Source organism: Castor canadensis, chromosome 6, assembly GCF_047511655.1.
Source record: "Castor canadensis chromosome 6, mCasCan1.hap1v2, whole genome shotgun sequence".
Taxonomy (NCBI): Eukaryota; Metazoa; Chordata; class Mammalia; order Rodentia; family Castoridae; genus Castor; species Castor canadensis.
The window spans coordinates 96,877,719-96,892,410 of NC_133391.1; the positions used below are offsets into that span (position 1 = coordinate 96,877,719).

The window sequence follows — 14,692 nt, forward strand, 5'->3', positions numbered from 1 at the left end:
AAAACAATATTTGCTGCCTTCCAGGATTTGCTAAAAATGATGGCTACATCACTTGCTTATGGAAATACTGTCCCTAATGTCTTTTTTGAACAAGAAATAAGTTTTTCCCCTCAAAAACAGAGCAAGCACAAAACACTAAACAGGTTAAATGTCATATTAAATGCCAAAGTACTTGAATAAAGAGCTTCTTTGTATTTAAAAAAATCCTGCATACTGATGACTCTTTTGTAATTGGAAAAGAATTATCTATCTCAAAGCATATTATTTACCATTTTCAATCTAGTAGGCCCGGTTAATGATATTTCTTTGTTATCTTTGCTTAAAAACTGCAATATGTGGTATTTCACTAACATAACGTACAGTCAGCCCTCCGAATCTGTGGGCTCCACATCTATGGATTCAGGCAGCCTCAGATAAAAATATTTGGGAAAAAATTGCATCTGTACTGAATATATGTAGAACTTTTTACGTTGCCATTATTCTCTAAACAATACAACAACTATTCACATACCATTTACTTAGTATTAAATTTTATAAGAAATCTAGAGATGATTTAAAGTATACAGGAGGATTTAGGTTATATGGAAATACTACATCACTTTTTATAAGCAGCTTGAGCATTTGCAGATTTTGGTATACATGTTGGATTATGGAAAGAGTTCCCCGTGAATACTGAGAGATGACTATAAATAGAAAAAAAGGCATAAGGATATGCACCAAGATGTAAATAGTGGCTATCTTTCTAGGCCATTTTTTCTTTAAATTCTAGATTTTTTACAAATGATCTTGTTTTAGTTGTATGATATCTAAATAGTTACTAAAATCAGTATATATAAAGTTATGAATACATGACACATTCATTTAAGAATACATAAAAAATTTGTGGCAGTGGATACAATACCTAACTGTTGAAAATCTGGGTAATATTATTTGTTTTCCCAAGTACACAATTTTATGATTTAAAAAGACTAATCTCATTAAAAGAAAAATGTCAGAAAAAATAACTTAAGTCATTCAATGTTGATTTATGCATTTTAGAAGAAGAAAAGTAAATAATGAGAGAAAGAATGCCACCCAAGCCATTAGGGTAAGGAAAATTTCCTTTAAAGCACAGTTTCTATTCTCTTCTACTTATATCTCCCTTTCTTTAGTCATAAAAATATATACATTATTAAATTTGAAGCTTTTAAAATAGACTCTGAAAGATCACACTTAATTTATGTTTTAAATTTCATTCTCCATGACCTCACTAAAATAAGTTGCTAAAATGCTCATACTCCTCCAGTGGGACCAGATGTGTCAGTTAAATACTTTAAATAGATTTGATTGCAGGTTTTGAAAGACTTCTTTGTTCCACGATATTTAAAGATGTTGATGTTAAATGTTTTCATGTTTATTTATCCTGCTCTCTCCTCATTCTATCTTGGACTTATGAGACTATGTACCTTTTTGTCTTACAATTCCTCTATATCTGAGAAGGACTTGATGAATTCATAACAATTAGTATAAACCAACAAACTTTCATAGGCATTTACCATACTCCATCTTTAACCATTTGTACTTCAAAAGCAACATGATAAATGATAGTTTCATTGCAATTAAAATTACTACAGGTATCTTCAGATCACTCAGTGGCAGCAGAGATCACATGCCAAAAAAGCAGAAACTACAGGCAATAGCAGGCAATGCCAAAAAAGCAGAAACTACAGGCAATAGCAAATGAGAAAGACCTGAAATCTGCACGGTATAATGGTGGTTCTCCCTTAACCCTTAACATTTTCTTCCTCTGGTTATATCCCATCAAATTCTCCTCTGGGCCTTTTTCTTACGCATCTAAGTGAAATACAGGAAAGTAATAAAGAAAGAAGAAAAACTATGAAGAAGCCCCTAAACATAGAAAGCAGATTTCAAATTGACTTTGTCTTAAAGGCCTTACCAATACATTTGTATATTTTTGGGAATAATTATAATTTTTTGTGGTGCATACTAGCTTGGAAATGGATTGTCAACCCCTCCCCCCAAAAAAAGTTTCTGAGTTTTTTGTTTTGTTTGTGTTTGAAATAGGGTCTCACTATATGGCCCAGGTTGGCCTTGAACTTGGGATCATCCTGCCTCAGTCTCCTCAGTAGCTGGAATTATAGACATGTGACACGACACCTGGCTCAAACTTTTAAAATCTCACTTTTTATTCAGTAGAATAGTAGAAGAAAAATTTGGAAGAAAGAATCAGGAGTGAATTTTATTAAAGTACATTATATGTACATTATGAATATGAATACATTCTAATAAATTTTTAAATAAATAATTCGTTTCAGGAAAGCTATTTCTAGTAATTTTGAGAAGAAATGACAACTGACCATGGATGGTGAGTAGGACAGATAACAAGTCCAGATTGCACATGGTTTTATAATCCTGAACATAAAGTCTAACTAAAATAATAACTAATGTAGGACAGTTTCCTTGAACTATCTCTCACCAATGGCTTATTCATACATAATAACTAATTAGAGACACTTTGGGAAGAGATCATTCTGGAAACACATCTTAGCTATCAAATGTCCACTTCCCATCTTGTCTACCCTGGCAAATAGGCGTGGGCAGAATCTGATGAGTGTGGACCACTAAAACTCTTCAGGTTTTGAGTGCTGTTTGATTCATGAATCATTCTTTGTTCAAACAAACTCCGTTGAATTTGTTTTGTCTAAAGCAATAATTTATACCCTAAGAGCAGGGCAGACTCTCTCCTCTTTTTATTTCTGCTTGAAACAGAGAAGAACAGACTGATAACACCCAGGCTCTAGCACAAGGGCAGGAGTTATAAATGTGAATTTCCCAGGGAAGTTACAAAACAATGTCAGAATTGTTTGAATTGCTAATAGAACAAAATTCCATCTTCCTTCTTTTGAGGTAAACACTCACCCATCCAGTTTCAAAATCAAAATACCGTCTGCCTCTGTGGACACAGAAACCTTCAGTTCTGCCTTGATGGTGTTTGCAATAGGGCTTCTTCACAGTGCTTTCCAAGCCTTTTTATCAGTATGAGAATGAAGGGCTTATTTTCCAGATATCATAAAAAAAACAACTCTGCACTAGTAGTTGTGCCTGAATCAATAATGCTTATACATTCAAGTTAAAATTAACCAGAAAACTGGTTTATTATTCACTGAACTACATAAGAAAAGATTTCCTTTTCTTTGTGCAAATAATTTAATATTAATTAATATTAACAGAGAATAACATCCAAAAACATATTTCCTAGTCTGGAGAATAAAGAAATCTAAAGTTTCAAACAGGAAATGCTTGCTATTTGTCTAAATAATTAGTTTGATAGCCAACTTACCTGATAGTACAGTTAAAGAGTAGAGTCAATAAAGGGACTAAGTGACGTCAGATAGATTTTCTTGATAGAAAAAGAAGAAAATGTGGGGGGTTTGTAAGTAAATATATTTCTTTAATAATTTTTAAAAAGAAACAGGATGAAATCTTATTTTTATTTTTTAATTTTTTAAAAAGCATTTTCTTTCCATGGGAACAAAAATTCAACACAAATTTCTATGAGAAGAAACAGTCTATACTATGCACAATTCAATATGCACCAATAAAAAATTAAAAAGAAAATGTCTAAATTACATTTGCACGGGCACCAGTAATGGAAACAACAGAAAAGTGATGAGTAAACAGCACAGAACACATAGCAGGTTCTAGCCACCACCGCCTCCATTGAATGTTTGGGAACTGCAGAAAACAAGCAAGAAGAGGACCTAAATTTCTAAAAACACCTGCTCAATACTGATAATGTAAAGACAAAAATAAAATGATCACCTTATGTTCTTTAAGTGTCCATGTCTTTCAGGATCTGGCTATCTGGCCTTAAAAGTGAGAATGACATGATGTCTACTGAATGAAGGTGAATAGATCTACTGAGCTCTACTGAGTATCTTCCAAGATACCAGAACACAAGGTTGAAGTCTTTCCCTAGTAGTTCTTTGTATAAACAAAGCAATGAATCACATTCATGAATCTAGATTCTTCCCCCAAAGAAACAGGCATGGATTAGGGAATGTGAACTACTGAAAAGCAGGGAAAGGGAGGCAAATCCAGCATTCTTGAAGGACAGAACTTTCACATGACCCTTCCATAGCGAAGTAGGTCAGTGCTGACACACACATAATGGTGCATCATTCAGTGAAAGGAGAAATTCACAGGTGTAAAGAAAACCCACTTCAAATGGAGAGATTTGGTTTTACTAGTATTTCCACATTATCGATGCAATGAAAATAGTTCTCTCTTCCTTTTGTCTCCAAACCTGAATGACTGGTTCATCTAGGCCATCACTGCCCTCCTCAGGGTGCACTCTCAGAAAAATACTTTCTTTCATACCACAGCATTTGGCTTCTCTTCTACATCTGCCATGTTCACAAACAAACCAACAAAAAGATAACAATTCTATACAGAAAACACTTTAAAACCTGAGTTCTACTTCTAAATTGAAACTATAATGGTTCTTTTCTGAGAATTGCTTTTTAAAATGTTATTTTTTATGATTTCTACTTACAGTATTGAATCAAATCTTAGTTAAAAATTTGCCAATATTCTCAGAAGAACTCTTTATTATATCATTATTTAATATGTTAAGACAGATTTACAATTTAAAACCAAGAGAAAATATTAACCAGTAATGTGGAAATTACCTCATCTGATCCTTTCTTTTCTCCTGGTTTGGAAGATGAGCCACTGTTTTTTTCACTGACATGCTATAAAAATATAAAAGAAAAAAACACAATAATATTTAGTAGAGGAAGGTGATACAAGATAATAGTGCCTTTAATCAGAAAGGCTAAATGCATAGACTTTAAAACTAAACAGCCCTTTAATCTACATTGGTATAGGAGGTTTCCTAAATCAAGGGATCGTTAAGGCATTCATTTGGAACCCAGGAAGTCAGTCTGTAATTAACCAGATGCAGAGCTGATGGTGGCACAATGCGGCATCTTGTCTCCTACAAAATGCCTCCTGGATATTTGAATCCTAAATTGCTAGTATGAGAGACATCTGGCCCATTATCTTTGCGATAAGATCTCTTAAGGACCATGTTATATCTGAAGCTATACTTAAGCCTTAGCTCAGCATGGACACATGGGTCCACCAAAGCCTTCCAAGTCACTCATCATTTCCAACAATTCTTGGAAACTTCTCGAGTTCTTCCATTTGAAGATTCACCAGTGCAGAATGATAAAACGTGATGGGGAAAGAGTACATGAGCAGTTTCTCTTATTTATTATGGTTTTAAAATTTCATTGTGTCTAGGAGCAGAATTATTATTTTACTAGGACATAAGGAGTGAATTTAAGTATTTTTACATGGCCCATAAAAGGATCAAAAAGCTTATACACTTATTTGTTTTGGTGACAAGATAAAATAAAACAAAGTTTACTAATTTTTTTGAGAAATGAAAAATATCTGTATGTTCCTTAAAAGGTTATACAAAGAATTATTTCATTTCTTGCACGCTGTGATATGTGTAAGAGAGTGGGAAAAAGGAGCCAAATATAAGAATATAAAAGCTCACTATAGAATTTAATCATGATCATTGTTAGTGACACCAAATTATCAAGTACTGTGATGTGCCCTATAGCAGAATCACAACATAGATATGCAGAAAGACTATTTAATTATTAATAACTTAATAATTAATTATTTAAATTAAGAAAAGTGATAAGAATAGTAATAGTAATATTTTACATCATTCTATATTATTTACAAGGCATTTTCATATACATTTTTATTTGATAACAATAAAGGTGGGTCATGTGGTTTTATGAATAAGAAAAGTAGCAATCTGGTATTTTTCAGAAGGACACATATGTAGTAAATTGGAAAAGGTCACAAAGCAAGTTTCTTTACTTCAAATCTGTTGTTTGCCACTTTTTCATACTAAGTAGAATTAGATAATATGCTAGTGAAAAAAAAAGAAATGGGCAAGATACCAGAACACAAGGCTGAAGTCTTTCCTTAGCAGTTCTTTGAATGAAAAACTAGCAATGAATCACTTTCATGAATGCACAATTCTTCCCTCCAAAAAGCACTCTCAAGGATTAATGAACGGAATCCACTGAGAAGGAGCCAGGCAAGTAGAACTCCCCACAGGGCTTGTTTTACCTATATGACCTAGTCAACGGTGTATTTGTCCATAGTTGAGAGCAATCAGCATTGACTAATTAATAATTCTAGAAAAAAATGCAAAAACTACACAGGTATAAACTAGGCAAGACATCCGCAGTCACAGCTGCTTCAAAGGCTGAGCTGGGATGAATCCACAAGTTTGAAACCAGCCTGGGTAACATATGGAGACTGGTTCTCAAAATATAACTAAGTAAATAAATAAACAAATAAATATCCACATATATAACAGAACTAGACAATAAGTAATAAGGCATCAGAAGAACTGTTAAGGAAAAGACTTGGGAAGACTGGGGGTTAGGAAAATCCTCTTCTCAGTTAAAGCAGGAAGCCATTAGCGTAACACTGTCTCTGTACCTGCAGTCCTTACAGAAGCCAACTGAGACAGAACTGGGAGGCAGCTCAGTTTTAAACTTTTTTTTCCAAAAAGTAATTGACTTTTTAAAAGCCTCAAACAATCACAAAGATTGTCAATTGGTTACACTAAGTAGGAAGGGCAGCACATACCCATTGAAGGCAAATGCCCAGGGGCAGCCAATCAAGGCATTTCTTTACTTCTCTGTTCAGCCTATAAAAGCTGTCTGTCCATGCCGCTCCCAAGATGCTACCCAATTCCTCAATTGTCTCATTGCTCAGATAAACTCAGTTAAATCTACTTTGTCTCAAGTTTTTCTTTAAAAATCTCTAAAAGAATCATTCAATTTTTGCAGATAGTATTTGATAAGGACAAATTACAATGACAGACATTTACTAGATCTGTCTCCTTTCAGAGCTAGTAATTTTAGAAGCATGATTTCACATTCATTATCTACAATTTCATATCTATTTCAGATTAGGTAAAGAAGGAAAAACCAACAATATCCTGTGCTTTACTGTTTCGGGTGCCTCGCTTACTTGCCAGGAGGTGTTACTATTTCGTTCTGCAAATGAGAAAACTTGTGCAATGGGAGACTCCATGCCCACTCTGCTTCCTGCTCATATGACAAATGTACTTCACAGTTTCCTCTCCCCTGTAAGTGTGCATTCGTAGCACTATCCACCTTAATATACAGGTATGCTGATTTATTTAAACATTCTCTAAAAATTGTTTCCTTTGGAGATTCAAAGAGATTCCATTTTAGTCTTCTCCATTAACCAACATCATTTCTTAGTTGCTCCTATTGAAATGCTCAAAAGCTGCATTATTTTGTAAGTCCAAATAATAGCTCGAGAGAGTTACAGGTAATTAACCCCTCTTAAAATGTTGAGATTTGGGAGATGAAAGAGAACAGTGAAGGGGGTGAATTCAAGTATGATATATTTAATACATTTTAAATATATCATTATATATATAGTACATTGTAAACACTAAGTATTTCCTTACATTGGGCATGTTTTCCCATATAAACCCAATACTATGATCACCCAAAGAGAATTAACAGGAATTCCTAATATCATCCAATTTCCAGTAAATAGCAACTTTATAAATTAACCATTGCTTTAATCATTTTTTGGCTTATTTAATATTCAACAGACTCTTAATAATGTAAAATCAGTTACAACTTTTCAAAGAGAGAGATTCAAAGTGTCCAGTGTTTTATTCAAAGAATAATTAAGCATTATTCTCATAATTAAGCTGGTGGAATGAAGTATTTCAGAATACTTGTAGCTGGCAGGGTGGGAGAGGTGAGAGAGGCATGGAGCAGGGAAACAGTGATAGATTGGAAAAGAGAACTTGGCCACACAAATAACAAATCATGTATGAGAGAAAGGAAACCAGCATCAGTGCTAGGCATTTCCCTGTAGTCTCTTTTGCTCTGCATAGTAACTCTGGGGACTACACACTGTCACCGCATTTATGAATAAGGGAACTGAGGATCTGAAGATTGAATACACCACTCAGGATTATAGTCTGCCCAAAGATTGGGCTACTCTAGATCTGGTTCAAAGCAAGCTATGATCTTACAATTTGCATCAAGAAAGCTTTTAGCTATAGTGCTCTAAAATGAAAACAAAATAAGCAAAAAGCCCATTTAAAAAAAAAACAAGAAAAACTCCTCTTATTCTAAAATTGTTTTGCTTTATAAAATTAATCAAATACTCAATACTTATGGATTCTGTCCAATATTAGCACCTGAGGAGAGGGTCAAAGTCAGAAAGAGCAGGACAAGATGCCAGTCAGTAAGCAGTAAAGAACTTCACTGCAGGGATAAAGCCACAGAAGACAGGAAACACACAAGATTAAGATGAAGGATAGAGCTGGTATGTACTACAGAAGCTCAGAATCAGGGAGAAAATATCAGATAAAGGCTTTCCTTTCTTCCATCAAGAAGGAATGATTTTCAAAATTGTTTTCCTCCTGCCACTGGCAAATATTTGGCAAGTCTACCTGTGCTTTTTCCTCATCTTAGGAAACAGTTTTTATATGCTCAAAATCCTCTGCCACAGCAAACCCATAAACCTGTGACCAGAGTTGGCCCAACCAAGGCATGAAGCCTGAACTCTCACTCAGCTAAGAGTTTTCTAGTGGTGTGCTTCCGCTTTGCCTTCCCTAATGTTACACAGATACACAAGTACACACACAGACAAGGGTACATGTCACACAAAATGGGATAAAAATCAAACAACCTTCTACACTTATAAAAGAAGAGAAAAAGAAGACAGAAAAACAGTTGCGGCAATTCTGAGTCCAGCTGTGAGAAGTGTCAAATGCTAGTGTGCTTCTAAAATTAGAAAAAATAAAAAAGATACAGAATTTCTTTTAGAAGGAGATAGAAACATTCTACGTTACTGAATATACTGAAAAAATACTGATCATACAGTTTAATGGTTAAATTATATGGCTTCCGAATTACATCTGAATAAACTTGTTTTAAAAATCAGTAAAGGATATTGGAAGACTTGAAAATTGTTCCTCTTCACCTTGAAGATAGGCCACTAACATCAATATGTATGTGTCCATAGACAGCTGTAGCAAGACCATGAAGTAATAAAAACATTATCTTGGTGTCCTCTGGGCTTTCCCAGTACAGGTAGCTTAACTTTCACTTTGCCGCTGCAAATACTGAAGAAGGCTTGTTTCAGGGTCCTCCTGAGGATAGGAAGCCTTCCAGTTAGGTCAGCAGTGGGTCCCATCCTTCAGTAATGTCACAAAGACTGAGGAGTTTTAGTAAACACAGGTGCTAGAGAGCAGTGGCTTAGATTTTGTTTGAATGACATGGGACCTGAGCATCTATATATTTTCCCAGAATTCCACAGCTAATTCTAATATGCAGCCAGAATTGGGAACCACTGGTTTTAAGAGATGATCTGTGGGCACCATGACAGGAAGTGGAAGTTTCTGCTCCTCAAACCACTCCACTGAGTCGGTAACCATGGGAAGGTTTCCAGGGACAGGCAGGCTGGGGCAGCTCCAGGCTCACTGTGGGTAAACTGATCTCTCAATGAAGGAGCACAATGCCCTGAGTTCACATCAGCATTGCCTGTCCAATTCTGAGCCTTGCCCCACTAGTGGAGCATCATATCTTATATCTGCATGATAGTCTCTATTTTCTTAGTAGAGCAAATAAATAAGTACTTTATTGTATATGCTCTTGCCGACTGATTATTTCATAAATGTATATCTTGCCTTCCCAACCAGATGGTTCGTTACCTTCTTTTTTTTTTCCCTAGGCACAGGGTGGGACCATGACAAACAATTCTTGATTAGATAACTGCATTTCCACACACCTATAAACATTTCCTGAGACGTACTTTACTTGTCAGTAAACTAGATAAAGGAGAAAGGAGGAGAAAATAGTTGGAAAAATTAAGAGACAATGTAAAAACTGGCATTTCCTGCAAAATCCCATAAAAATCTATTCTTTTGTATATATTCTACTTGTTAAAACAAGATTACCCAGCAAAGAGGTACACTAAGATGGAAAGCGGCTTTGCTTCAACACGGTCCCCTGAGGGCAGATCCCAGTCTGTGTACCTTCAGGTGGGTTCCCTGACCCACCTATGTTCTCTTGGTGTCCCTGGAGATCCTGTGCTGGCTGTGGTCGCTAAGTGGATCACCTCAAGTTGAGTTTGGCAAATGAGAGGCAATGGCAGGTAATGGGCTGGTGAGAAATTGGAGGTGGTTAGATTTTCCTCCTTCTCTTCCTCTGGAGACCTCCAATACACAATGTGTCCTACAGGCCAAGCTAACTGTCACTCTAGTCTCAGCAAGGTGACCCTGCACCTTCCTCTGTCCATTGAGCCTAGGGTTGGTATCAGCTTCCTATAATTTCTAATCTCTGGGTTGCCTCGCCCTTCCCTGCTGGTTTCCCACCTAGGTAAACAACTCCCTGCATTACATTCCCTTTTTCTTAAATACTTAGAATCATTTTTGCTTTTTAGTTGACTATCACAAACTCTGATAGCTGACTATCATATCATAAGCTCTGGATTTGGAAGACTATTTGACCTTGGGCAAATAATTTAATCTTTTAGTTTCTCCTTGTAAAATGAGGCTAATAGTAACTATCCCAGGGGCTGGAATATTTACGAAAAGATCTGATGTGAAAGAGGGGACTGGGGACTGGTGGAACGGCATGTGTGATAGAGGGCCAGCAGTCATGAGGCCCTGAATTCAAACCCCAGTACTGCCAAAAAAAAAGAAGAAAAAAAAAAAAAAAAAACCACAAAGAGGAGTCTGTCCCAATGCCCCATTCATTTTAACAATGCTACCAGTCAGAAGAAACAGGTGTGGCGTGAACATGGGGAAGCAAAAGAAAGCAAGGAAGTATGCAACCATGAAGCGAATGCTTAGTCTCAGAGATGAGAGTCTTAAAAAGAATAGATTAAAGCCCAAAAAGAAAAAAAAGGAAGATTCCAGTGCACTTAAGGAAAGAGAAGCACCCCCCGCCAACATCCTTCCTGTTTCTTCTTCTAATATAATGCTCGGCTGGGCCCACCTTACTAACTTTATCATTTTTTAATCAATTTTTCCATTAAAGTCAAACTGGACTTAGTACAGTCAATGATGGACTGTTTGTATGCCAAGTGTATCCTTGTATAACTAAGTGCATAATGGCCGAATTGAGAAGTTAGGGCAGAAGTACCTAGTGGCTCTAAGGATCACCAAGGATCCATGATTTGAATGATTACCATGTACACATAAAGGAACCTACACAGAAGACTGCTTAGTACAAAGAGTAACTCAGCACAAGTGTTACATTATAGCCACAGTTGACACTGACCGTCAGTGAAGAATCTGAAAGATCCCTGGAGTTCCTATCATGTACATTACTAACCACAGATACAATATGGAGCAGATGCCAGGGGATTATGGAAACTCTCGTTTCCAATTCTTACAAGATAAAGTTCCTCTGCCTTCCTTGGACCAATGTTCTCTGTTGCCAGTTCATTAAATATGCTATAGCATGAATTATTATTCTATCCATGCATTTGCTCTATTATAAGCTAAGTATGGTCAAATACATTTATACTTTTTGATGCTTAAAAAAAAAAAAGAATGCCACCAAAGTTATTCTACTCCCTTCTTTTTCCCTGGCATCAATCTGATTGTGGTAAATTATAAGACAGTGAAATGAATATAAGAAGTAAGTAAAGATCTGGTCTCATTTTCTAAGGATCAAAGAATTTACTTTTAAAAAATGTTTTATTAGCATATATTAATTTTACAAAAGGATTTCACCATGGAGTTTACATACATGTATACACTGTACTTTGATCAGATTAACTCCCTCTATTGCTCTTTCTTTTTCCCCATCCCTCTCCCCGAGTTATTAACAGTTTTTAGTGCCATCTTCATACATGGATATAGTATTTTCATTTGTTTGTTTTGCTGATACTGGGATTTGAACTCAGAGCCTTGTGCTTGCTAGGAAAGTGCTCTACTACATGAGTCACACCCTCAGTCAAGAATAAAGTTTTTTACTGTCCCTAAAATACAAAGAATCTAGGTTCACCTGATAAGTTTTTGTTTGGTGCTTTGCCTATCCCATGACTGTGTATTATATTAGCCTCACACTTTCATATTATACCAGAGGAAATAAACTATATGGGGGTCAGCAAATTCATTTTCTCAATAATCTACAACAAATTAGTTACAGGAATAAAACTTCGATTTGTAATTCCTGTGCTTTAAAATACTTCAGGATAGCATATATAGGTATGGTAAACCCCATATAGATAAAACAAGATTGGCAAAATGTTGATAATTATGGATCCAGTTGATTTGTATATGAGGAACTCATTACATTATTTTCTTCTGTGTATATGTACAATTTTTTGTAATATAATTAACTTTCTGGGAAGAATCAAGGCTGATTAAAGAACATCATCAGGTGCTACTCTTACTTTAAAAGGCATGGAAAGCAAGCTATTCCAGGCTTTCCAGCCAAAAGAAGAAATTCATACTTGACCTCTTCTTTGTCACTACCCTAACATCAGTACCCTTTTTTGTAGACCCTATAATTTGCTTTCTTATTTCTACAATTCATTGCTGCCAAGTGGTCTGCTCTGCACCGGAAGGCTTGCAACACTCTTCCCAGACTGCATGCAATGATGGGGCCTCCCAAATGACAGGGCTCCTTTATTATGCTGTCACTTTATTATGGGTCTAATTAGGCTAGAAACACCTTTAATTAGCATGGGCTAATAAAATCAACTTATGACTCAGAGATATGATTACTGGTGTAACCCACATTTGCTCCTCTTCATCATCATTATCATGCTCATCAGATGTTCTTCAAATGCAGCTTTTTAAAGTTTTGTGAGGTTTTTTTTATTATAATCACAAAATTCTTCAGAAGATCAATAGTACTGATAGTATTGTGAAATATAGAAGGTAATGCTTCACTGGCCAGCTTTACAGGTAGCATACCCTTAAGTGAGCACATCTTATTTCATTCTCATATGTATGTTATATATATATATTTATGTATGTATATGTTGGTGGTACTAGGGTTTGAACTCAGGACCTTGCACTTACTAAGCAGGCATTCTCCCAGTTGAACCACACCCCTAGCCCTTTTTGCTTTATTTTTGAAATAGTATTGTGTTTTTGTGGGGTTTTTTGCTCAGGCCAACCCAGTGATCCTCCTACTTACACTTCCTGCATACCGGGATTACAGGTGTGCACTACTATGTTGTTGTTGAGAGAGGTCTTGTTGATTTTTTGCCTGGGATGACCTCAAATCTTGATCTCTCTAATCTCCATCTCATGCATTACAGGCATAAACCACCTTGCCTGGCTTATTCTGCCTTAATTTTGAAAATTAGGTCATTCACAACCTTTTAAAAAATATGTAAATGATCCCACTGAAGATATTTTAATTATAGAATTTGATAGAAGCATTCTGAGATGCATGTGTGTACACTCAACCCTTGATATCTATGGGGGATTGGTCCCAGGATGCCCTAGAATTCCAAAATCTGCAGATGCTGAAGTCCCAAACATAATCTTCATAGTATTTGCATATAACTTATATACATCCCCCCACATACTTTAAATAATCTTTGGATTACTTATGACACCTAATGTAACGTACAGGCCATGTACCTAGTTGTTATATTACATTGTTTGGGGAATAACAAGAAAGAAGTTTATACATGTTCAGTACAGACACAATTTTTTTGCAAATACTTTTGAATATGTGGATATGGAAAGTTTGCCATATATATATATATATATATATATATATATATATATATATATATATACACAGAAGTCTTCATATACATATTATATATACTGTGCACATCATATATGTAAATATAAATGTATATATGTTATAAATTGGTTCCATGAATCTTTGTGGGATTTGTGGACAGGCTTTTGGGAAATCTCTGAAGTCCCTGAAGCTATATAGAAAATTGTGTCATTTGTACCTCTGTGTGTATTTTTGTGATAGAAAAATAATGCATGACTTCCATTTGATTCTCAACATGGTCCATGATCACCCACCCAATGTCAAAATCGAAAACAAGGAGCCCATGCTATAGAAGCTTGACTGTCCAGTACCATAGACACTAGCTATTTGTGGCTACAGAATGGCCTGAAAAGCGGTAATGTGAGTTGAGTTGTGCTAGAAGTATAAAATAACCACACTGGATTTTCAAAAATGAATCAAAGAATTTCTATGAAAGATAGAATGCAAATTACCTCAAGGGTTAGCACTTTGATTACATGCTAACTATTATCTGGAATATGAGTTAGCTAAAATATGTTATTAGCATTAGTTTAATCTGCTTCTTTTTGCTGTTGCTAATGTGGTTAGTAGAAAAGTTAAGATTCCCTATCTGGCTCACACTATATTTCTACTGGGTAGCAGTGGTTTGGGATGTTGAAGCTTGCCCACAGACAAGCTGATTCTAGGAGGCTCCTACTAGCAAAAAGTTTTTATAATAGTTCTAATGGAGGTTTTAGCAAAAATCTCAAGCTATGTCTAATCTAATGCAATAATGGTGCTAAAAGCATAAATTTAAGCTATTTTTATTCAAGTAGTCCAGCATAATTTCCCTTAGAGAATCATGAATTTGG

At 35.5% G+C, this 14,692-nt stretch overlaps 1 protein-coding gene and 1 pseudogene across 5 annotated transcripts in view; one reads left to right on the forward strand and one right to left on the reverse strand.

The window, feature by feature from the left end:
* Nucleotides 1-14,692, reverse strand: part of Cast (calpastatin) — a 107,839-nt gene that overhangs the window by 91,096 nt on the left and 2,051 nt on the right. For all 5 annotated transcript variants that reach the window (XM_074077046.1, XM_074077043.1, XM_074077041.1 and 2 more), the window contains exon 2: nucleotides 4,692-4,754. In XM_074077046.1, coding sequence (XP_073933147.1) covers nucleotides 4,692-4,754 — 63 coding nt within the window. The remainder of the gene's footprint in view (nucleotides 1-4,691; nucleotides 4,755-14,692) is intronic.
* On the forward strand, nucleotides 10,902-11,555 carry LOC109684719 (rRNA-processing protein FCF1 homolog pseudogene; annotated as a pseudogene).